At 42.8% G+C, this 22,669-nt stretch overlaps 1 protein-coding gene across 4 annotated transcripts in view; it reads left to right on the top strand.

Moving 5' to 3' along the window:
- The window catches only part of SLC44A1 (solute carrier family 44 member 1), a 67,642-nt gene extending 54,889 nt beyond the window's left edge, over window positions 1–12,753 (top strand). For 2 of the 4 annotated variants that reach the window (XM_065045664.1, XM_065045665.1), the window contains exons 13-15: window positions 337–474; window positions 2,194–2,430; window positions 3,864–4,545. In XM_065045664.1, coding sequence (XP_064901736.1) covers window positions 337–474; window positions 2,194–2,430; window positions 3,864–4,154 — 666 coding nt within the window. In that variant the 3' untranslated portion in view covers window positions 4,155–4,545. The other 2 variants (XM_065045667.1, XM_065045668.1) reach the window with 2 other exon arrangements.
- The last annotated feature ends 9,916 nt before the right edge of the window (window positions 12,754–22,669 follow it).

Genomic DNA, 22,669 nt, shown 5'->3' on the forward strand with positions numbered 1-22,669 from the left:
TTTTATATTTCCAGAATATTTTTCCTAACTATTTAATTGCTGTAGTTATGCCACTGCTCATCTCCTGCAAAGAAATCTCAAATTCTGTTTAATTAGTCTTTTGGAATAAACTTGTTAAGGCATAAATGATGAGAAGAATACTAATTCTCTACTATCTGTAAACTTCTGTCAGCTGGTACATACTGTTGATTCAACAGCTCTCAAGGGAATCTTCGTTCATTAACATAATGACTGACGTGACTTAGTCAGAAGCCATATTTTTCCCCCTCTCCTTCCCCTTCCATGTCTGAAATACCTGATCATCCCATGAGTAAATCTTCCATCTCCTTTTTGCAGAACGCGTATACAGCCACAGCTATCAACAGCACTAACTTCTGCACCTCAGCAAAGGATGCCTTTATCATTCTAGTGGAAAATGCTTTGCGGGTGGCTGCCATAAATACAGTTGGGGATTTTATGCTGTTTCTAGGAAAGGTATGTCTGCTGTCTACAGTCATGGACCTACACAGTAGCAAGCTTTCCTTAACAATGGCTTGCACCTCAATTAGGAAATGCCTTAAAATTCCTGTTTCTTAGTATATACTTCATCAGATTTAGCTGCATCGTATCAGGAATGGACTGTCCAGGATAGAAGGAATAAACAGATGATCCACTTACATTAAGTAAAAGTGATTAGAAAGGAATAGCTGAAGGTGACAGATTTTGCACAAATTTATTTTAGTCAAGTAATTAGAATTTTTAAGTTTTTGATTGGTTTTATGGTTAAAACCTAGAATTGTAAGGAAAGGAAGTAACTTCTGTAACTTCTGTTCAATAAGGGCTCTCTAGGTTTATGTTGAAAATTGACTCATTATTGAGACAAAATTGAACTGGAAGGTAGTACAGAAGCCGTCTGTGAGGAACTGCCAGCTTAAGCAACTAAGTCATCTCTACTCTGAGAATTAAAAGAGGCTAGAATAATTGCCATATTCAGTCAGCTTTTTGGGTCTTCAACTCATGGAGATATGCTTTATGGAAGCTTAATCCACTGAACTATTCCTATCCTTTGAATAATTTTGTGCCGTTATTTACTAAAAGAATATCAGTTCACTTATATCACTTGTGCCTAAGCATTTGGACACTCGCTGGAATGCACTTTCCTCTGCTTTTATTAAGTTAGAGTACAGTGGGCTGAACTTTGAATCCAGTAGTTAAGTCAACATGATCTGAGAAGAAATAAACATATAATGAAGATATAGGTGCTTGTGAGGGAGGCCATGAAATTACATAACACGATTTCATGGAGAAATCTGAAAGGTGTTAGGAAACATCTCTAATAATTTGAAAGACATTTTTTCAGGAAGAAGTGTGCAAGTGACAGAAATGTTAAGATGACCAGTGCAGCATATGAAAAATACTATCAGCTAAAACAGTGCTGGGCTGCCAGCCTGTCTTCTCTACCTGTCTAACCTGGTATTTTCTTAATAGAGTAAAGCTGACCTATTTTACACTTCTGTGATTAGCTGCAGTTCGTAATAATAGGTTCTGAGATGTTCAAACTGTTGAGTGGCCACAGTTGTTTCAGTCCTTTTGTTACTCATGAAGACCAAACCAGTACGTAGAGAAATATTTGTTAGGGTGTCACGTATAGTGTCGTTCTTCAGAGACTGTTACATGAAGTACCTCACAAGAATTCTGATGTACTTTCCCCTGTACGGAGATCAGACAAAGATAAGACAAGCTTGGAAGTTATTTCAACCAGCAAAGTGAAAAACAGACCATCTTCCTAAGACTACCTCCTTCCCCCCACAAACAAAAAAAAAAAACCCAATTGCATATTAGTTGATTGGTAGCGTCAGGTTCCAGGATTTTTATAATTGACAGGATAAAGTTTTTTTTACAGAAGTGTTGTATAGCACTAGAACTTTGACAGCAGGATACAAATATACTTTGCTCTGAAAAACACCTTTTCTGTTGAAGGATGTGTTTGAAGCTATTCTGACCTACACATGCTGGACCAATGGATAAAATGTCATTTACTCTTTGGTATGTGGGGAATGCAGGAGGTAAAGATGTCATTACCAGTACCATCTGTAACCTCTAGTTCTAGCCCTAGCGGACCAAAGAGCATATAGGTTAAAGAAACACAGTCAAACCAACACAAAATATCAAAAGGCTTCTGCCATTAAAGTTGTCTTCTGCTTTCTTCTTCAGGTCCTGATTGTCTGCAGCACAGGTTTGGCTGGGATTATGTTGCTGAATTACCAACGAGATTACACCATCTGGGTGCTGCCACTCATCATTGTGTGCCTCTTTGCATTCCTGGTTGCTCACTGCTTCCTTTCCATTTATGAAATGGTTGTTGATGTCCTTTTCTTATGTTTTGCCATCGATACAAAATACAATGATGGGAGCCCTGGGAGGGAATTCTACATGGATAAAGTTCTCATGGTAAGCTCCCCCTTGCTGTATAAGTCTAAGGATATCATTCCATAAAATGGGTATTTTGACGGTGGAATGAACTCACTTGCTAAGTTTAATATGGTATTTTTTTTTTTTCACTTGGATTACCTTGGTGTCTTGTTCATGGCTTTGTCAGCAAATGGTGTTATCTGATGAGCATCAGATAAGTAGTGATGCTTCCTTCCCTTGGTGTCACTGGTATTGGCTTCTATTTGCTGGCTGTTACATGAGCAGTCATCTTGGAGAATCATACTCTTGGTTATCATTTCTTGTAGATGATACAGTGCAGAATGGAAAGAAGCAAAACGAGGGGTAAAGGCTTGGGTTTTGTACTTTCCAAAGGAGGACAACAGGTTTTATGTTCTGTCCTGGAGCCTAGATGCTATGTCAAGGTCCTTTGCACTATTGAGTTCTTATTCCCACATCTTATTCCCTGTTCAGTCTAGCTGGAGACCAAGATGTAAAAATTCTGCTCCTCAAGCTCTTCAGTTTGTTGTTGAGTAGATAATTTTCCTAACAATGTTTTTAAGTGGCAACCCCACAATATGTCCCTGTGTGTATGTACAATATGTACTGCTGTGTGTAGGCTAGAGGAAGGCTCTCATGACTTCTTAGCATTTTTTTTTCCTGATTACTTGTTGGAAAACTATGCCAAAAACTTAACATTAAATTTTTTGTAAAACCTTATAGAATCTAGAGTATATAATAAATAAAACACTAGCTGATGAGTTGCTTTATACCACGGAGTAGGGGTGATATGCAGCATGCTCTCTCTGAAGACAGCGCAGATAAATCTTAAAGCATTGTGCGTTTTTTCATTCGGCAGTCAATATCACAAAACACCACCAGCAGAAGTTTACTGAAGTTTGCTACAGAATGCTTGCCTTTAAGAGAAAAAAATACATTAAATGGAATTACCACCTTTGCTGATCTTCATGGATAGGTGGTTGTGATCCAGGGAAAAATTTTAGAATTTAAGTTGAGGAAAGTTAGAGATATCAACAAGACCTTGCAAGTAATTATCTCCAGGTGCCTCTGTTTAATGGAGTTTAACATTACATACAGTTCACAAGATAGGATGTAATAACTGGGGGGTTTTTGTTCGTGGTTCTGTTGTTTGTTTTTTGTTTGACAAGCAGCCTTTTACCTTTCTTCCCCATAGAGGAGAGCATTGTGTGACAAATGCGAAAGTTGTAACAGCACACAAGGCAAATACCTGTCTCCCTTCTGGAATGAAATTACTTACCTTTGTGACTATTTGGCAGGCTTTTTTGATACTTTGTGGACAAGTCTGAGCAAGAAAGTGGGAAGAACAAGTTGTGTTGACATTTTGAGTAGTTACGTCTTGAAGTTTTGTCATGAGATTTGGTGTTTGGAGTCTGGTCTATGAAAGCACTTTTCACTTCATTACTGTTTTTCAGGAGTTTGTGGAGAATAGTAGGAAATCTGTGAAAGAAGCTGGCCGGGGAGATGGAGCTGAGGGCAGAGAGCTAAAACCAATGGTAGGTGCAGATGAGGAGGTGACGATCCTCCAAGAGTTTCACTTTTACTTCTTCTCCCTCTTTGTCTTTACTGACTACACTTCTTCAGGAGAAGTTTTTGTTCTCTGTATCACTCAAGATGTTCTGCTTTTTCTGTTCGTGAGCTTGCCTATCACCTGGATGGCAGAGTTTTTGTCACAGCTGAGACCATCACCTGTAAAAGTAAGATGAAAGGAACTGTGTAATGAAGCACAGGCAGTATCATTTCATTAGGATTAGTAGTGCGTGTTATGTGGTATACACAGACAGCCCCAATTGCTGAGTGCTCTCAAAATAAGATGGCTCTGGAATTTGTTGGACTGTTCTGACTTTAATCCTCTTCAGCCCTGAGCTGAATGATTTTTGTTCGTTTTACATTCAATGTGAAAGCCTGAAGAACACTACTGAGCACATACATTGCTGCGAAGTAGCACCAGGCATTCAAAGTTCTCACCAAATTATTTTGTACACTGCCAAGGAACTGGATACAGTGATTCCTTTCAACCTGCTCAAATTACATTTCTCCCAGTTGTTTGTTTTTATTGCCAACTACTTATGTTGCTTGTCTCTTGTGTGCTCTTTCCATCTCACACTGTCAGATACACAGACAGTGAACAATGCATCATCTATGCTTCTGCAGCCTGTTTTACTTACGGTGTGCCTGTTAGAAAGGCATTGCATGTCTGAATAGCCTGGAATAAGGAACAGCTATACATGGTACAGATAACAGATAGGAGGATGAGTTTGGAAGGTGGAGAACTGAGAGCATATGATGGAGAGCCAGGCTGGGCAAGGTATGACTTGTCATCATGCAATATGACTTTGCGAAATAAAATATTTTTCCATCATTACTTTCTCAGACTATTTGGGGCCTAACTCACTTCCTTACCATGGGGATATTTTTTTTTAATCAAATAGAATCTGAATAACTATATACTAACAGTAGAAATTTTTTTCAATTATGTATGTGAAGCCATGTTGCATGAGCACTTTTGACTAAGCTGGAATGGGTTTCTGCTGTAGAGTGGAAAGATGTCTAGCTTTGCGTGTCTTGCTATTTCATTATAACATACCAATTTCTAGATTTGCTTATGCCTAAATGCTGTCATGTTTATACAAGTAAAAAACTAATTCTATGCTCATTTACTGTTTTCTTCTGGGAGTAATTCTAGCTGTTCAAATAGACACTAATGTTGGGATTTTCAGAGTGGTGTGAACACTGTAGATGTAAAGCTGCCATTCAAATGATTGAGAATTGGGTGTGCAAACACTCTAGTCACATCAGTCCAAAATCGTATTATGTTAACCTCTCATTCAAGAACTGGGTTACCTTTAAGTGGTTTTCCACTTACGCTCTTCTCAGTGTCAGCTCGGATCAGTACTTGCACTTTTGTATTTGTGACTGCCTAGAGCTTGAATGTCAAAACCTTTATTCACCTGCCCTTGTAAAAGGGCAAAGCAGGTACTTGCGAGTCAAGGATGGCCTTGTTCTTTTAGGAACTGGGCTCCAGGCGCTTGAGCCTGGCACTGGCTGAAGGTCCCCTTAGGACTCCTGGAGAAGATGCTGAGCACTTGGGGCTCAGCCGGAGTGTCACCTGCTGAATTACTCCCAGTTCTGCTGCTCATGTGATTGTCTTGTTTGGGACTGATTGGGCCTTGTTTTCTCAAGTGATCTTCCGTTTTCGGGCATTCAGCTCCTACTGAAATACTAGGATCTCACCTCCTGACAAGGATGGGACACAGCGGTTACCGCTATGAAATTTCTGATACCTTTCCCTAAAGCATTGGTAAAAGGTTTTAGTTTCATCTGGAATAGAATAATGCATAAGTTTATTCTGTACTAGTAGTGCTTACAGTTCTGAAATTGGGTATCTGAAAATTAGATTATTTATTTATTTATAATAGAGTCTTTATGGTTTTCCTTTAATCTCCTTGAAATGTGGATATTTCTTAGACATGACAATTTGTTCTAGAAGTGAAGTGCCCAAAGTGCAGTTGCATTTTCAATGGGTATTAATAATAGAGATGAGGAAACGTTTAAGACCTTCTGTTCTTGTATCAAAGCACAAGAAAAAGAAGTCTTTTCACACTTCTTTCTTTATGGTTTCCAGTGACACCTTTGACTCAATTTCTCCTTGTCCTTTGGCATTTATCTAAGACTGTACTGTATGACTTTGTTTTCTAGGCCTCTGGAGCAAGTTCATCTTGAAACTAGCCAGCCATATTGGAACCCATTGACATTCCAAAACAGTATATATATATACATATATACATACATATATATATATATATAAATAAACAGCCAAAATCAGAGAAAAGGAACAGGGATTTAATACTTTTTTTAACAATTATTTTTGTGAAACATGTACTCTTTTCATACGGGTGGCTTTTACAAGCAGCTTTATCGTTGTTCCTTTTTTTAAAATTATTCATTGTGATCATGGAAATGTTGATTCTTATTTGCTAGGTATTTTACAATCTGGAGGAGGTATCATTGTAAAGGTAATCTGAAATGGTGACTGGGTTTAGAGACAGATTTCCCGTGACACTGCTAATCTGCTGAGAGTTTTACTTGTTTAGTTTGTTTAAATTTGCATTAAATTCAGGACATTTACGTGTGAGGAAGACCTTCCAGTCAAGAAAAGGTTCAAATTTATTTTTTCAAAGGTTGTTTTGAATGAGAGTTCATTCAGTTCAAATGGGTTTGTAAGTAGTTATTTTACTTTAGAGGCCTGGCAGGGCACAGTTTTGTTTATCAGTATCAGATATCACAATAACCAGCTCCTCAGGTATTCAGGTGTGTGGGAACCTTTGCATCTCGTGTTAAACAGAAACTACAAAATGGGGACAGATAATTTTTATATGCAATTAACTTCCCGTTTTACCCTACTTATCCCTTGTACCTGTTGCCCTTGATCCTCCCCTTGAGTTCAGGAGCCTCCTTCATACTTCAGCAGTGCTCCTTCAAACAGTATGGATTCTCCATAAGAGCAATTGAAATGACAGATTGTTAAAGCCCAGTCTTAGCCATACTTGTGATTAATTCATGCCTGGATATAGAGATGCTGAGGATGGGAAGAGAAATGAACTGTACTACTGTAGAAAAAAGTACTGTATGCTTCATTTCATTTAATGCCAGAGAGCTCTGGGAGGTGGAAGGGACCATTGTTGTTTCATCCATATTTGTATGTACTGTTGCTGGTAGCTAAGACAGGAAAGGGCAGAGAAACATTTCTTTGGAAGTGTAACTGCCAGGAGAGTTATCTAAAGTTATCAAATAATGACAAGAGAACTTGCTTTATTATTAGATACTTACATTTCTTTTCCATCTGGAAGCTCACCAGATATGAATGCTAATATTGTTCAGCATATTGTAATGGTAAATGCTTAAAAGTGTGTTTGCTAAGAATTCATGATCTGTCTATGCTATATACTCCTTTTGTTACAATTTTTTTAAGAAAACTATTTTTGTTAATGTAAAGTTAATATTTCAGAGCAGAATTTTTAAACTTATTGCACTAAATACAAGCTCTGTACAAATAAATAATGCCTCAATGGTTCAGTCACTCCATTCAAGAAAATCTTTTGCAAGAGTAAAGCTCTTCTACAGAAGCTTTGTGATGGAGTGGAGAGGTATGTCTAGGTAGAGACATACACAGCTAATTTTATGAAGACTTAATACATAAGCGGTTATCTATGCTTCCTTTCAAAGGATCAGACTTTTAAATTGCTGCCGAAGGTTCAAAAAAACCCCATGTAGTACTGTGTAACTAACCAGTGCTCTGACCTTTTGGCAATAGTGAAATATTCACTTCTGTTTCTAGAAGTAATTTGGTAAGTTAAATTTGTTTAGTTTTCTTTTGGTAAGCCAATTAAAAGGATTTACTCTTTTCATATCACAGAACCCAAACTAAATGAAAGGTATGAAAATAAAAATGCATTTGGAAATGATAGCTGCTGGGGAGGCAGGAAGGCAGAGTTACCCAGTCATTTGACTGAACTGTATTGGTAGCTCCACCGACATCAGACGGGCTCTGAAATTGTGGAAGTTGTAAGTGCTAACTGGACTAGAGCTTCAACCTAGAGATTCAAACTGGTGCGCTGGCGAGGCCTCTCAGTGCAAGGAAGGGGTCAGACTATCTAGAAGTAGCTCTGGAGCAGCCTGAAGTTCGTGGAGAGGAAGCATTCCTGCTGTACCAGTATCTAAGACAGCAGTGGCACCAAACACTGATATTTGTGTAGATCAGTGGGGTTTAGCAACTGAAATTTAAAAACTGGCTTAGAGGAATCCTAGAAACTAGATTTCAAGGCTAAGAGACTTACCATGTACCCAGTTGCTTCCAGATAAACTAATCTTGTTTGGAGACTACTGGAGGTGCTTTGATTGAAGCCTTGTATTCTGTTAATTTTGACAACAAATTTCTGCTGTGACCAGTTCTGCAAGTTTGTGTTCTCTGCTACTGGAAGTCCTGGGTTGGGGCTTTTCTCTGTAATTGCAACTAGAACTGCAGTTGGAAACAAATTTTTTATTTTTGTATTACTTGACTGTGCACCATTTTTATAGCAGTTTATCCTATTTTAAAAATAAATTTGTTTTATTTACATGGTGTTTAAGACACAGGCAACACTTTTCTATGGGTAGTTGTAATGTTTAAGTGACGAATCTATATAATTACAAAGTCCTTAATAAAATCATGTGTGCCATTCTTGAGTGTGTATCCGGCATGCAGAGCTTTTCAGTCATGCCAAAATGGCTTTTCATCCACATGCAGGCTTTCCAGTGGCCCCTTAAAGCTTTTTCATGTCCTTTGAAGTTCATTTGCAGCTGAACTACAAGCTGCCCTCTTCCAGCTCAGTCTTGTGCAAGGAGATAAGCAGAAGAACTGAAGAGACAACTTTTCAGGACAAATTTAGAGTCCGCTTTCCTTCCTTAGTGGGGATGGTGGAGTGGGAGAACACTTGACATGTAAGTCCCAGGTTGGCAGTAGAGGTGCTGGGGTCTGCCAGTTGTGATGGATTAAATACTTTTTTTGCCAGCTGATTATTAAAGCCAATATGTGGAGTGCTTTGTGGGAAGCAGTCTAGACTAGAGAGTGATGCTGCACTGGGAATAATGCTGCAGGAGGAGGAGATGAGACAGTTGAGACAGAAATCATCTTGAAAAGCGCACTGAACCAAGTAGTGCTTGAGGACTGGAGATTTCACGCAGGACAGTTTGGGTGTAAAAATCAGGCCAATGGGATTAGTAGTTCCCAGCATTTGGTTTCTGCAGGTGGTTTGCATCGTAGCCTCTGATCAGCTGGGTTTCAAAGGAAAAAAGCATGCCATTCTTTAAATGGTTTGATTTTTTTTTTTTGTTTTCCACATTATTTTACTCTCTGTTTTATTTGGAAGTTGAGCAGCAGTGTGTTGTCTTTACTGTGTCTTCCAGCTCTAGAGAACTTTGGGGTTTTTTTCCTCTCATTTCTATATTGCTTTTTCAGCGGAGTGCCAAGTGGCAGTGTCTGCTCCCTTTTGTCCCACTGATCTTAGCTCATGCTTTCCCAAGGCAATGATTCAGGATGTCACCTGGAGTGAATGGAAAGGGGAGCATGTGCTGATCTGAAGTTCTGAGGTGTTTGGGTTTTTTTGTGTGTGTGTATTTCTCCATCACTGTGCTTGCTGTGGTTAGGAGTGCAGCCCATCACTTCAGTAGTTTCAGTGCTGCTCCACAGACTAAACAAGTGGTATGACCAGCTCAGAATTGTGACTTCATCTGTCCGGTAGCTTGTGTTCATGCTCCCAGCTGCCAAAACCAGGGTGGGGTTTTACATGTGGCCTTAGCTTGGCATGATAACCCAAGGACTTTCTGTATTAGCAAAGCGTGTCCTATAAGGGAGAACTTGGAAGTGAAAAACCTAGTTGCACATTGTGGTGGTGGGTTGAGCCTTGCTGGCAGGTAAGCCCCTACTCTGTAGCTTGCTCAGTCTCCCCAGAAGGATGGAAAAACAAAAGCATCAAGATAAAGACAGTTCATTGAGTGGCAATCGCCACCTCCCACCAGCAGACCAATGCCCAGCCAGTCTCAAAACAATGGCTACTTTGGAGCCACACACATGCAATTTTAGTGCTGAGCATGACATTGTATGGTATGGAATATTTCTTCAGTCTGTTCAGGTGAGCTGTCCTGGCTGTGTGTCCTCGTACCCTTGTGCCCAACCCCAGCCTACTCTGCTGGGGTGGCAGAGTGAGAGGCAGAGAAGGCCTTGACCCTGTGCAAGCACTGCTCAGCAACAGGTAAAATGTGTTAGCAATGTTATTTTGGTAACAAATCTAAAACACAGCACCATGTGGGCTGCTGTGAAGAAAATTTAACTCCATCCCACCCTCACAGAGTACACAGGTCCGCTTACTCAAGTCTTAATCCAAGACTCACTCCCTGCATTTCTGTACAGCACCTTCTCAGGGTGGTTACTTCTTTCTGAAAGGGCTTTTTTCACAGCAGGCAATTAGCCTGCTCCATAGTGCTCCCTTTCATGGAGGGAGCAGGGGATGCTAGCTCTTACTCTTTCAGCACAAAATGGGGATATAAAGCAAAAATGAGCCCTTTCTGTATCAGTGTTCTGGCAATTGAGCAGCCAGTGTTGGAGACAGCTTACTTAATGTGCCCTCAGGGCATGCACTTTAGTGGTTTGCTCTGAGTGGATATGATGTATTCTATGAATGTATGTTATAGAGTCAGAATAAAATGCATGTAACAGACGTATACTCATCATCACTATCCAGTGATCATTTGGTTCTAAGTGCATATTACATGCTGTATTGAAGATGGCACAGTCATTTTAAGAAACACTCTAAGATTTAGAAGTAGATACTTAACAGCATCCCTGTTTTTTAAATCATGGCTTTGCCTGTGCAGATACTGTTACTAAATCTAAACATCACTAGTCCATTGATTCTTGAACAGCTTGTGTGTCACATTATCGCCACAGAAATCCTGTTTCATCTTTGTGGAAAAAAACCCGTGGTGTTTCCCAAAACAAAACGCAACAGACTTATTTGAAGCATTTCTTGCACTCAGCTTGCTTGTTGGGATAATGGAAGTTTACTCTAAATATTTCATTTTTAAATGCTTTTTCAACTATTTCATCTCTGCTGTTATTTCCATCGCATAAAAAGAGATATGGAGACTAGTAAATTTGTATTTCCTGTGTTCTGTAGCAAATACTGTTCTCAAGGTATTTTTTTTTTCTTTTATATTTAGAACGATGAGAGATTAAATTTGTCTCTGGTGAGGTGGGTTGTGTATAAAAGGCAGAATTTCTGATCTGGGATGGAGCTGTGATGTGTCTTGCAGTGTTTGCAAGCTGAGGCAATCAAGCCAAAGCTCTTCAGAGATATCAGGATTACAAAAATATTTTTAGGGACAATAGTTAGCATGAATCCATCTGAAAATACCCATTTGGAGGCTAAACTATCTGGCATTCATTTGAGAGAGATCTGTTAAAACAGGACTAGTAGAAAACCAGCAAACACCATCAGATTCTACTCTGCTGTCTTGTCTCACTGAGGTCAAGTCATCATAAGTGACTACAATGAGCAGAATTGGGTGTTTTAAGCATTTGGTGCTTTTCTATGGGAACATAGGATTCCCTTAGAACCAAAGTTGCAAAAATTCAGAGCAAAAGTACCAGCTGACATTCGCAGAACTAGCCTGATTTTAGTGACTTTAAAGACAGCTCTGGCCTCTCTGTGCATGTGAGGGAAGATGCTGGCTGCATGTTCCTCAAGCGCACCACCGCTTACCCTCCCCTGGCACGAGTGAAGTAGGGGCAGGTGGGGAGTATTTCGGAAAGGCTTTGTGAGTTAGGAAGCTGGTTACTCCTGAAACATAGCAGAAGTTGGGGATGGACTGGAGTTCTTATGAAAGTAATAATTTTTAACTCTCAAATAAATAATGTGTGTGCTCCAGTGTTAGTATTGCTTGGGTCCCTCCTTACTCAAACTGAAAAGGGAGAATATCTCTCATGAGAAAAAGAGTGCTGCAGGAAATGTGATAGTGTCTCCTAGAGGAGCGAGGGAGGAGAAAACAGAAAGGTTGTTTTATTTCTCATGTAGGCCAGAAAGCAGCTGCCAGAGGTTAGGCGGAGCCATGGAGAACAGGGTTTCACAGGTGGAAAATATTCCGCAAGATCATCACAGTAGTTAATAACATTCACATTCCGATTCACAGACATCTCACAGCAACATCCCCTGTGCCCTGCTTTTATTTTGCTCTGGAGCATTTCAGAGCAAGAAAGAAAGTGGAGTTCTATATCTATAGAAAGGAAGGGTGGATTGTGTTGCTGATCATAGCAACTGCCCTGAGGAAAAAGGAAAATCTTCTGAACATGTTGTAAAGGCTTCACAGCACATGCATTGTCATCAAAGCTTCATCTGGAAACAAATTTTTCATCATCTTTCACTCATACTTCGAACAAGGCAATCAAACCCCTGGACTGGCTTAGTGATTTACATTGAATCAAGATCAACTGACACGTGCTCCTTTTTCCAGTGGAATGCCACCTCCTTTGGGAATGGGAAAAGTAAATGTGACACTGTTTATTGTTGTCTTGAGAATGTGAAATGTTTTACATTGCAAGCTTCGAATGCAGGAAGAGAAAGGAAATTAACAGTGCTGATCTAATCTTAGATTTTCTGTGTAAACTGACATTGTGCCAGAATACTGATGCAAAACTGTATTTTAGTCTAAGAAATGTATAGATTTTTTAATGTATCAAAATAAAGTTTTTCTTTTTAAGTAAGAAATAAATTTATCTGTCTTCCCTGCAGGGTGCTGAGCCCTGCTCTTCTTAGGAATACTGTTTCACATCCCTGAAACCAAGCAGAGCCCATCTAAATCTTTGCTCAGGCTTTGCTTTGCTCTGTGCTTGCCCTTTAGCCAAGTAGCTGAAGTAGTGCTGGGTGTGCCTTCTTGGCCCTCTCATTGTCTTGGTGCCAACAAGTGCATTGTGATATTAATATTTCACTGAGCTGCATAGGGTGAATGGAGTTTTGTAGAGCAAAGGTGGGGTTTTTGCTGTCTTCTCTCTAACCTTTTGCTCCTCGGCTTCTGACCTGAGGATAGGAAGCTGCCTCTAACTTTTTGCCCACAGTTTCACTCATCACCACGTTCCTTGGCCTCCCTGATATTAAGGCTAAGGGTGTGTTGAAACATCAGTCCCACACAAAAGAGGTTGCTAAAGCCTTCACCGTAGAAATCAAGGTTGCCATCACACATGGTATACGCAGAGAGTCTCCTGCTTTTACCCAGGATGCAGGACTCTCAGGACTGCGAAGGCTGTCTGGAACTGACTGGCTAATAACATGTGCTTTGCCTTACAGGAGCAGCTGTGGGGGGATGCAGAGTAGGGAGGGATGAAGGAAATGTTGTTATGTACTATGAGCTATGCAAACTGCACATCCCAGCTCAGCACTTCTTGTGGGAACACCTCCTTGTTCTGCAAGGTCCTTTAAGTGCTCTCTGCTCCCTAAGCAGGGTTGCTGTTATGCAGAGCTTCTCTAGCAAGACTGGATAGCTGAAGGTGTATGGTGAATAGAAGCAATTAATAAGAGCACCAGTATAATCTTACTAGCAGAGGCATGTGCACTTGCAAATATTCCTTTGCTTCTCCTCTCTCTCCCATGGGCACAGCAAATTTATGTTTCCTTTACTGCCAGATTTTTAATACACTAATAAGCCAAGCTGAACCATGTTTTCTTGCTTGTAATATTCTTTGCTGCAAACCACTTCAGCACTGCGTTTGCCTAAGGTGGTTTACTTTATCTGGGACTCACTGCCACTTCTGAACCCAAGGCTCAAGCCATTGTGGCAAATGACTAAATAGAGGTAGGATGAAAAGGACCAGCAAACCATCAGGCAGGACACCATGCCGTGAAACCAAGTGTTTTGCTGCACGTCTCAGCATCTTGCAGATCCTCTGAAGGTATGTCCCCTTGACTCAGAGTGTCTTTTTCATGGTTGGTTAAGGGTGAAGCTGTTTGGCTAGATGTGTTTAGTTGCGTGGAGCAAAAGAGACCACCCTTCATCAGCAGAGTGTTGGGGGCAGGAGACATGGTGCATACAGGTTATGAAAACCCTCTCTGGTTTCCACTGGGTTTTGCCTATGTCAGAACTGCAGAACAGGAGCTCTTTGGCCCTCCTTACCCTCCAGCAGTGAGGGAATGAAGCATTGTCTGGGGAGGGGAATGCCAGTTGCCCCAACTCTGAAACAAAAAGTTTTGTGGCTTCCAGGAAAAAAAAAGGGGGCTAAAGGTGGGCTGTGGAGGGCTAGTGAGAGAAGTGTGTGCAGGGAGAACAGAATGGGACATGGGACTCGAAGTGGAAGGAAAACCTGAGAGAACTGGGGTTGGGTGTGCAAGAAAACCCAGGAAGCTATTAGTGCAGGGACCTGGGGAGAGAGGACTGGAACTGCAAAAGCAGGATTTGTCCTTCAGCCACACAGCGGTTCCCACTGCCAAGACACTGCACGCAGTGAGCACGTACCCCTGAACATGAGCCTCGGGACCCGCTCCCTGGCACTGGCAACTGCAGAGCGGTGTGGGCAGACACCTCCTCAAATCCCTGTTTCCTGACCTGCCCTGCTGTCCCACCACAGCCGACAGTCTCCTTGCCTGCAGGACAGCACAGCTCCTTGGAGCTCTGCTCCCTCACACGGGGGACCGGGCCCCTGCGTGCACCCTCATCCTGCAGCAAACAGGATCCTTCTCCCAGCCAGCGGGGCCAGATGCTGCACTGCTGGTTTGGCATGGTTCCTTCCTCCACCGGGGCCACTAAGGAGCTGGCCTAGTTGTAGTTGTTGGTGTTTAGATGTTTAATGGAGACGAGCTAGTTCCCAGGGAGAGATTACTTGGAATATCTAATCACTGTTTGAAGTATTAATGTGTGACATAGATGGAGCTTGTACTCCCACACACAGAGCACCTAAAAAGCTATTTTTTGGACACCTACTGCCATAATCTCCATCTAACGTTCAGTACTTGTTTACCTTATATATGCTAAAATTGAAGTGGAAGAAAATCCAGCACCAGAGCAGATTTTCTGAGATCCCTGCTAGAGCACTCAAAGCTAGAAACTGTGCCTATAACAGAAGCTGCTGAATTGTTTTCTCTAGCTACCTCAGCTGACAGTAATCAAGTGGAAGACAAATAAATGGGTGAGCAAGTGTTTCACACTGCAATGCTTTGAAGAAGAAACCACAGGCCTGGACCCTTAAAAAAAAAAAGGTAAGACCCTGCCACAGTACCAGAAACATTAATAGTGATAAGATGGCTCTTGACTTAATTACTTTTCTGACAGCTCTTAGCTGTATTGTAGTTTTAAATGTTACGTCCTGGAAGGAACACAAATCTTGGCCAAAAAACATTCAGTAGGCATTGGCGATGTCAGAAGGACCAGGGTGGTCTGGCCACCTCTCCTGATTGTGGAGCCCTCCATGTACCCCTGTCTTTGTTCCAGAGGCTTTTGGGTAAGAGGGGCAGGTCAAAGATGTTGACACCTCCCTGGGGCCAAGACACTGCTGCTCCACCACAGAACTCCTCTGTAGCCTGAGGTTCATCACGTGCTGTCTTTGTGCCTCTCTTTCCCCACTTTAATGGGGATGCTGTGAAGGTGAGTACATTGAAGACCAGTAGGCACTCAGATACTGCAGCAAAATGGGCAAATGAATGAAACAGGGGCAGGTACAGCTATGTGAGAAATTGGGATATGAAAATGCCTCTCTGCAGCTGCAAGAGGCAGTGAATTGGGCAGAAAGTTGCAAGCAAATGATACAGACATGGACACCTGAGACTCATCTGGTTCTGATGCTTAAATATCTAAAAATTGATTCCTCCATTAGCAAACATGCTCCAGTCCTTTAGTGGGCCTTGGTAGCTCATTAGATTCATGAAGTCATCCTGACTTCCTTTCACCATAAGTCATCTACTGATTTGTTTCCAACACTTCTGGTTTCAGTGAAAGCTTTCCTGGCACAGGATGCCACTTAGTTACCCCGTGTTTTTGTGTTGGGATTGCCCTCACTTTTCATCAACACAAGGATGGAGCAACAAGAACAGTAACTATGTCAGTCCCACAGAGGGGGAACGGATGGCTCAGAACAGAACCCAGGTGTTTATTTTGGTTTTTAAGCCTCTGATAATGGGAAGCAAACCATGCACAAAGCACTCTATGATAGAACTGGACTGAAACAAGATCTCTCATATCCCAGGCCAGGAACGCTCTGCTTCCTGCAAGAAGAAAAATACACTTGTTTGAAGGCACTGCTGGATCCCTTCAAACGTCTTCAAATTGCACTACTCCTAATGACGACAACAAAAGTTGACTTTAATACCTAACATTGGAACATGCTAGAGAAAGTAAAGGAATTTCAAAGTGTGAGTTTGCTGCCCATTTTATAAGACCTGGTAGGAGGACTGTGGAGGACTGCCTCATGAGCATAGAAGTCCTGCTGCCTCCAGGCAAGGAGCACCACAGCTTGCCTTTGAAAGCTCTGGTGTTAAATCCATTCATGGTGAGACAACACGAGGACGAGAAACCTCAGAAGGGCTTGTATTGCATCACAGCAGGAGGCCAGTGTGCCATAAGAGCATTTGAGTTTCACTCTGTTTATGACGAAGAGGAAGCTTGAGAGCTTTTTCAAAATAGAATTTGCTTCCCAAAAAACCCAGCACAAGAGTGTGTAGGTCTGAATTTCCCAGAAGATGCACAGCTTGAAAAGCTATTAAGTTTCATAAAGAAATAATAAGGAAGCAAATCTTGAATGAAGGATGTAGGAGAACTACACACAAACCTGACATTTATGTTCACATCACTGCATTCATGGGCCAGGGCCCCCAACCTTACTATAATCTTAATCTGGTTTTAATTTAGGACTAGCACATAACAAGACAAGTAAAAAGTGCACATCAAGTTTTTGAGCCATGGGGACAAGACAGCTGTTGTTAGTAGCAAGTTGAACATTTGATATGTTGCCACAAACTGTGCTTGGGCTCTGGAAGTGCCCAAGCACGGTGAGGGAAGTGGGAGGAAGGAAGGAATGGACTGATCACCTGCCAAGTCAGAGGCAAGACATCAACTGGGGTAAGTCCCAGCAATGGCAAAGCCTTGCTCAGTGTCTAGGCTGCAGAGTGCCGATTTGCACCTTGTAACTATGCCCTCACCTGTTGAGCTTTTGGAGATGTTTTCCAGCTAGCCCTTCTGGAGGGATCAGGCTAGAAAAGCAGTAAGTAGTGAAAAGGCAGTGGAAAAGCCAATAAATATGGAAAAGGCTATAAGCAGTAAGTGAGATACCAGAATACAAAGACCCTCTTCAGAAGCAGGCTGCGGGAAACCTCAGAGAAGATCCAGGAGCACTACTTGTGCCTCACTTACTGGAGGGATGGCAGCAGTGCATTTCTTTGCGCAGTGAGTATTTGTGCTTGCCTCTACCAATTACAGCTACCCTGGGCAAAAAAAACTGCTTCTCCTGCTGGCAATTAAAAAGAATTAGGTCGTCTTTGGCTAGAATTAAGCATTTTCGTGGGTGTGTCTGGCAAAACCGTATGAAGACAGATGAGCCCCTGTAGCCTGAAGATCATCAGATTTGCAGCAGACATAAGGAGCTACTGGAGAGACCATCTCCTGAGAGTCTTACGTTTGCAAGGGGGCAAAGATGTCACTGCCTTTTCTGATAGAAAAACTGTTAAGAATGCTTGGTAAGAAACTGTGCACCACTGCAGTCCAGGACACACAGCATCTTGCTGTGGTAGTGGTAACACAGCAGGTAAGTGGTACTGTGCATGTCACATACATGCAGGTATGCCTATGGTGTGCTTGTGCATGTTACCTGGTTGAAACTATTCTAAATGAGAAGTAATTCACACTGAAGTAGTCTCATCTTACAACAACAACAACAACAACAACAAAAGAGCAGCTTCCCTGAGCAAAAGCGTTAATTTTTTTTGTAATAAAAAAGCCCAGACAAATAAAAGATTTGTGTTTTCACTCTTCCAGATGAGTCCTGCCAACTTGCTCAGCCTAAGGGCACAGCTCAGTACAAGGCACAGGCAGCATGATGAACCTAAACAGCAACAGCTTCATCTGCTATTCTCTTCCATCCTCTGCAGCCACAATAATGAAATCCAGAGGGAATTAGAAGTATTCTGCCTGCAGAGCCCCTCAGCCAACCATTATGATTTGGCCATGAAATACACAACCATAGACCAGCAAGCACAATTAGCTAATAAGATTAGTGCTTCATCATAATCCTATTTTAAATAGGCTGCTGATAGAGTAATTTTGACACTAAAATAGCATCACAGGAAATGCATATTCCCTGAAACTCGTTGTGTGTTCAATTAAACAATGTTACAAATAAGTGATTTTCGTCATGGGCTGTCACAGGGCAGAATGTATCTGGAGAATTCTGTGCTCAGATCTGTGCTAGCACGCAAATTTTGTGTGTCATACCCTTCACCCGAGCACGGCCAGAAGAGCATGGTGAGGAGCTGCCCACAGCTCCCACACACAGACCTCAGCTGCTAGAGGCACCGTGGCTGCCCAGCTCTGCGCTCAGCTCTGCAGTATCGTCCATAAATAACTCCATTCAGTTCAACTCTGCTCACACAGACGTATTTATTTCTCTGGGGTACTGCAGGCCTGCTCTTTCCCCTCTGCCTGAGGATCAGGTAACCAAAACAGATGTGCTCGTTTAACTGCAGACTATTTCAGGAAGCTCCTAGAAAATGGCATTTGCTGGGGCTGCCAGATCACCTTAGCAGCTCAGAGCTCATTAGGGCACCTAATATAATGCCCCAGCAATGCACAACTGTTTCTCACAGCATGCATGGATGCACAGTGCTCCCTGGGTTTGGAAGCCCCTCAGCAATGGTATTTCCACTGTCCCAACTGGGAGATGTGAGTACAGGTCTCTGAAAGGAATTTGCAGCATTTTCTTTCTCCTCTAGTTTCTACTGCAAGAGAGAATTGCTCCCTTTTATATATATTCTAGGCCCCTAACAAACCAGCAAAGGGCAATTTGTATCCTGAGAGCCTGTGGCATGAAATCTTTCACCACAAAAATAATCCTGTTGCAATGTTTCCAGTCTTCAAAGGCATCTCCTGGACCAGCTCCAGTTTGGGACACCCCTATTCCTGACATGAGCTGTGGTGCTGCAGATGGGTGATGTGGCTTCAAACCACCCTTCCTGCCCTCTGTAATCTCGGTGCCCCCTCTGCCTGCTGCAAGAGTGGGCTCACATCTGTGCCAGGGTTACTATGCCATTTGCTACTGTCTTAGCTAAAGGGCTACTGCCAGCTCAAAGACATTTTGACAGATGCTGATGGTGTGTGCCCCCATCTCCCTCCTCCACTAAGAGGGGGCTGACCTGTGTTGACAGTTGTCCCTCTGCAGCCTGTGATCCAGGCACCTGGTGTGGTACCAGTGCTGGACACAGCCAGCCTATGAGCGCCAGGAGGAGTGTGAACAGATAAAGAAGCTTGCCTCTCAACTGGCTTAACCCACAGTTAGGAGATGGTGCACAAGGCACTGGCATTGCCATACCTGACTTCCCCCAGCTCCCATCCTTGCCTCCTCCCACTAGCTTATCAGAATGTGACCCAAGGCAGTGCACCAGAGCCTATTGCTCTCCAAGAGGTAGCAGGAAATTTGCCTTCTGGGCAAAGGTGTTCACCTCCCTTTGTGTTTCAGTTACGGTAAATGTAGGACAGGGTCATAAAATTAATTTCATGCTCCTGAGCTTCTTGTGCTTAAGGAGAGTTATGGCTTGTCACGCCCAACTGCACTGTGTTTTTTTTCCTGCTGCCAATCTTCTGCTGTACAGTCACACTTTGCTGCAGGAGATGGGAAGTTAAGGGGTCAGAGCCATCCTCCATTGCTGCTTTCCTAAGGGGGCACACAAACATGCAACATTGCCTTCACAGAGATGCAGAAATATGACTTTCAACCCTTTTATAGTTCTCTTCTTGGCCTTGAGGCTCATATTGCCTGAATCACCTTTTTTACCTCACTTCAGTCATTGTGGTCCTGTTTTTTCGTTTTCTTTGAACATAGCAGAGACCTTCATGTCACAGGCAAGACTCAGTCTGTGCTTTTGCTGTCCATATGCTCAGCCACTTTCCTTCTTTTGTATGCCTTACATCCCTTCTTTTCCTCCACATTCTCACTCGAGCAGAGCCCTGTTTATGCCTCCTGATCGCTCCTCTGATTCTCTGCTGTTCCCTCTTGTTTTCCCAGAGCAAGCTCTTGGCCCTAGCCTTGAACACCCTGTGTGATCTTCACCTGTCCCCCAACCAGACCTTCCCTCTCTGACACCTCTCTGGTCTTCCAGCTCAGACCTGAGGTGCCATACAGCCGTGGATGCTCAACCTGGCTCTTGCTCCTGCAATCTGGGATGATGTTCCTCATCTTTCACCCTTTCCTCTGTCCTTTGTCATATCAAATTTGTCTGTCTCAGTTCAAACACCTCTTGGGGAATTTAACTGTCCTCATCCTGCAACTCTGTCTTGCCCCGATAACTTCACTGAAGGTTGGCAGATGGACAACAGCTTCAAATCTCTGCCGTGACTTTTACAAGATCAGTTAGTGACCATGCAGGTCTGCTGCTATTTTAAGCTCTAATCTCCTTGCTTTGGAGCTAAATGCTGGCAACAGAGAACATAGATGCGTATCTACTTCCTTGTACCTCCATGCTGTGGTTCCTGTCTCCGTGTAAGTGGGTAGTTGTGCATTGCTTGGTAAACCAGCAGTTCCACTCTAATACAAAATATAACTAGTGGAATTTCAATTGCACTTGGCTCTGTCCCCCCTTAATTTCACTACAAGCAAAGTGGAGGACAGAAATGCAGTTTCAAGTGCTTTTAAACATCTTACTCTAAAATGATTCAAACAAGGACCGAGAGGCCTTGTTTTCAACTTCATTCTTCAAGCACCATTGAAGTGAAAGTGTGGGATGCAGTGTGCCTTGTTGGCACAGCACTCTGCAAATGGCAACAAAACCATAAATACAGGCAGCAATCTGTTTACATTTCACTCAGATGGCCTAAACTGAGATCTAAACAACTTTAAAGCTTTGTTTTAGAGTGTGTTTTGCCTTTGGTCTAGTTATAGTTTAAATACTATGATTTATTTCAAATACTATGATTTATTTCTCTGAGAAGACAAGAGGAAGTTATGCGCCCCACGCCAGCTCCTGTTTGGAAAACACGGGAAGACTTGTCTTGATTTCTGCATGATTTTACTGCACTTTACAACTGAAACCCCGGAGCACCCTAAAGTGATTGGTGTCTTCAGTACCTGGCATTTTTAAATTAAAACTTCCTTCAGTTAGTGACGATTTTAGGCCGTAGTGCCACATGTTCTTATCTACCCCTCCTCTGAGAGACCACAGCTGGCGGGCAGTAGGCCCCCATGATCCTGAGCGCTCAGACCACCTATACCTGCAAGTTCTTTTAATGACAGTGGTCCTATGGTGTCCTTTTCTGTGAGGACCCTTGGCATCCCCTGGTGAATGAGGGCTGTGGGGCACAGGGCCAGGCAAGTGCCTGCAAAAGCAGGGACTGAGGGAACCTGGGACATGGGTGGGGACAGGTGCTACTGATACCTGGGTCTGGGGGTGCTTGTGGAATGCAGCACAAGCCCTGGGATAATGCAAGCCACTGCAAAGCCAGTGAAAGTGCTTGCAAATTTGCACTTCCCATCCCTCTGCCTTGTCTTTGCTCTTTAAATCTCTTACAGAGTTCTTCATGTGGCCCAACAGCTTTAGTAAACTCTGTTTGCATGAGCAAAACTGCAGCTGCTTCAGAAGAAGACATGCCCCAAGGAGGATCCATTAAAAACTCTGTTAATTATAAATGCCTGTCAGTGAGCTGGAGCTGCCGGTTTGACCAACTGGCCAGCAAATGGCAGGCACTTCAAGCCAGGCACATCAAAATTGCATTAGCAGCAGGCAGCTGTTTCTGGAAGAAAGGCGTGCACAATGCATAGATGTTTTCTTGAGGAGAACAGTCTGCTTTCCATTGCAAGTCCCTGGCAACAACTGCACTCTCAGAATCAAAGAACCATAGAATGGTTTGGGTTGGAAGGGACCTTCAAAAGTCATCTAGTTCAAACCCCTGCAATGAGTAGGGACATTTTCAACCAGATCAGGTTACTCAGAGCCACATCCAGCCTGGCCTTGAGTGTTTCCAGGAATGGGGCATCTACTACTTCTCTGGGCAACCTGTGCCAGAGTTTCACCACCCTCATTGTAAAAAGTCTCTTCCTCATGTCCAGCCTGAATCTCCCCTCCTTTGTTTTAAAACCATTACCACTTGTCCTATCACTACAGGCCCTGATAAAAAGTCTGTCCCCATCTTTCTTATAGGCCCCTTTTAAGTACTGAAAGGCTGCAATAAGGTCTTCCTGGAACCTTCTCTTCTCCAGGCTGAACAACCGCAACTCTCTCAGCCTGTCCTCACAGCAGAGCTGTTCCACCCCTCTGATCATCTTGGTGGCATCCTCTGGACCCTCTCCAACAGGTCCATGTCTTTCCTGTACTGAGGGCTCCAGGGCTGGACACAGGACTCCAGACGGGGTCTCACCAGAGCAAAGGGGCAGAATCACCTCCCTCGAACTGCTGGCCACGCTCCTTTTGATGCAACCCGAGACACAACTGGCCTTCTGGGCTGT

Source organism: Columba livia, chromosome Z (genome assembly GCF_036013475.1).
Source record: "Columba livia isolate bColLiv1 breed racing homer chromosome Z, bColLiv1.pat.W.v2, whole genome shotgun sequence".
NCBI lineage: Eukaryota > Metazoa > Chordata > Aves > Columbiformes > Columbidae > Columba > Columba livia.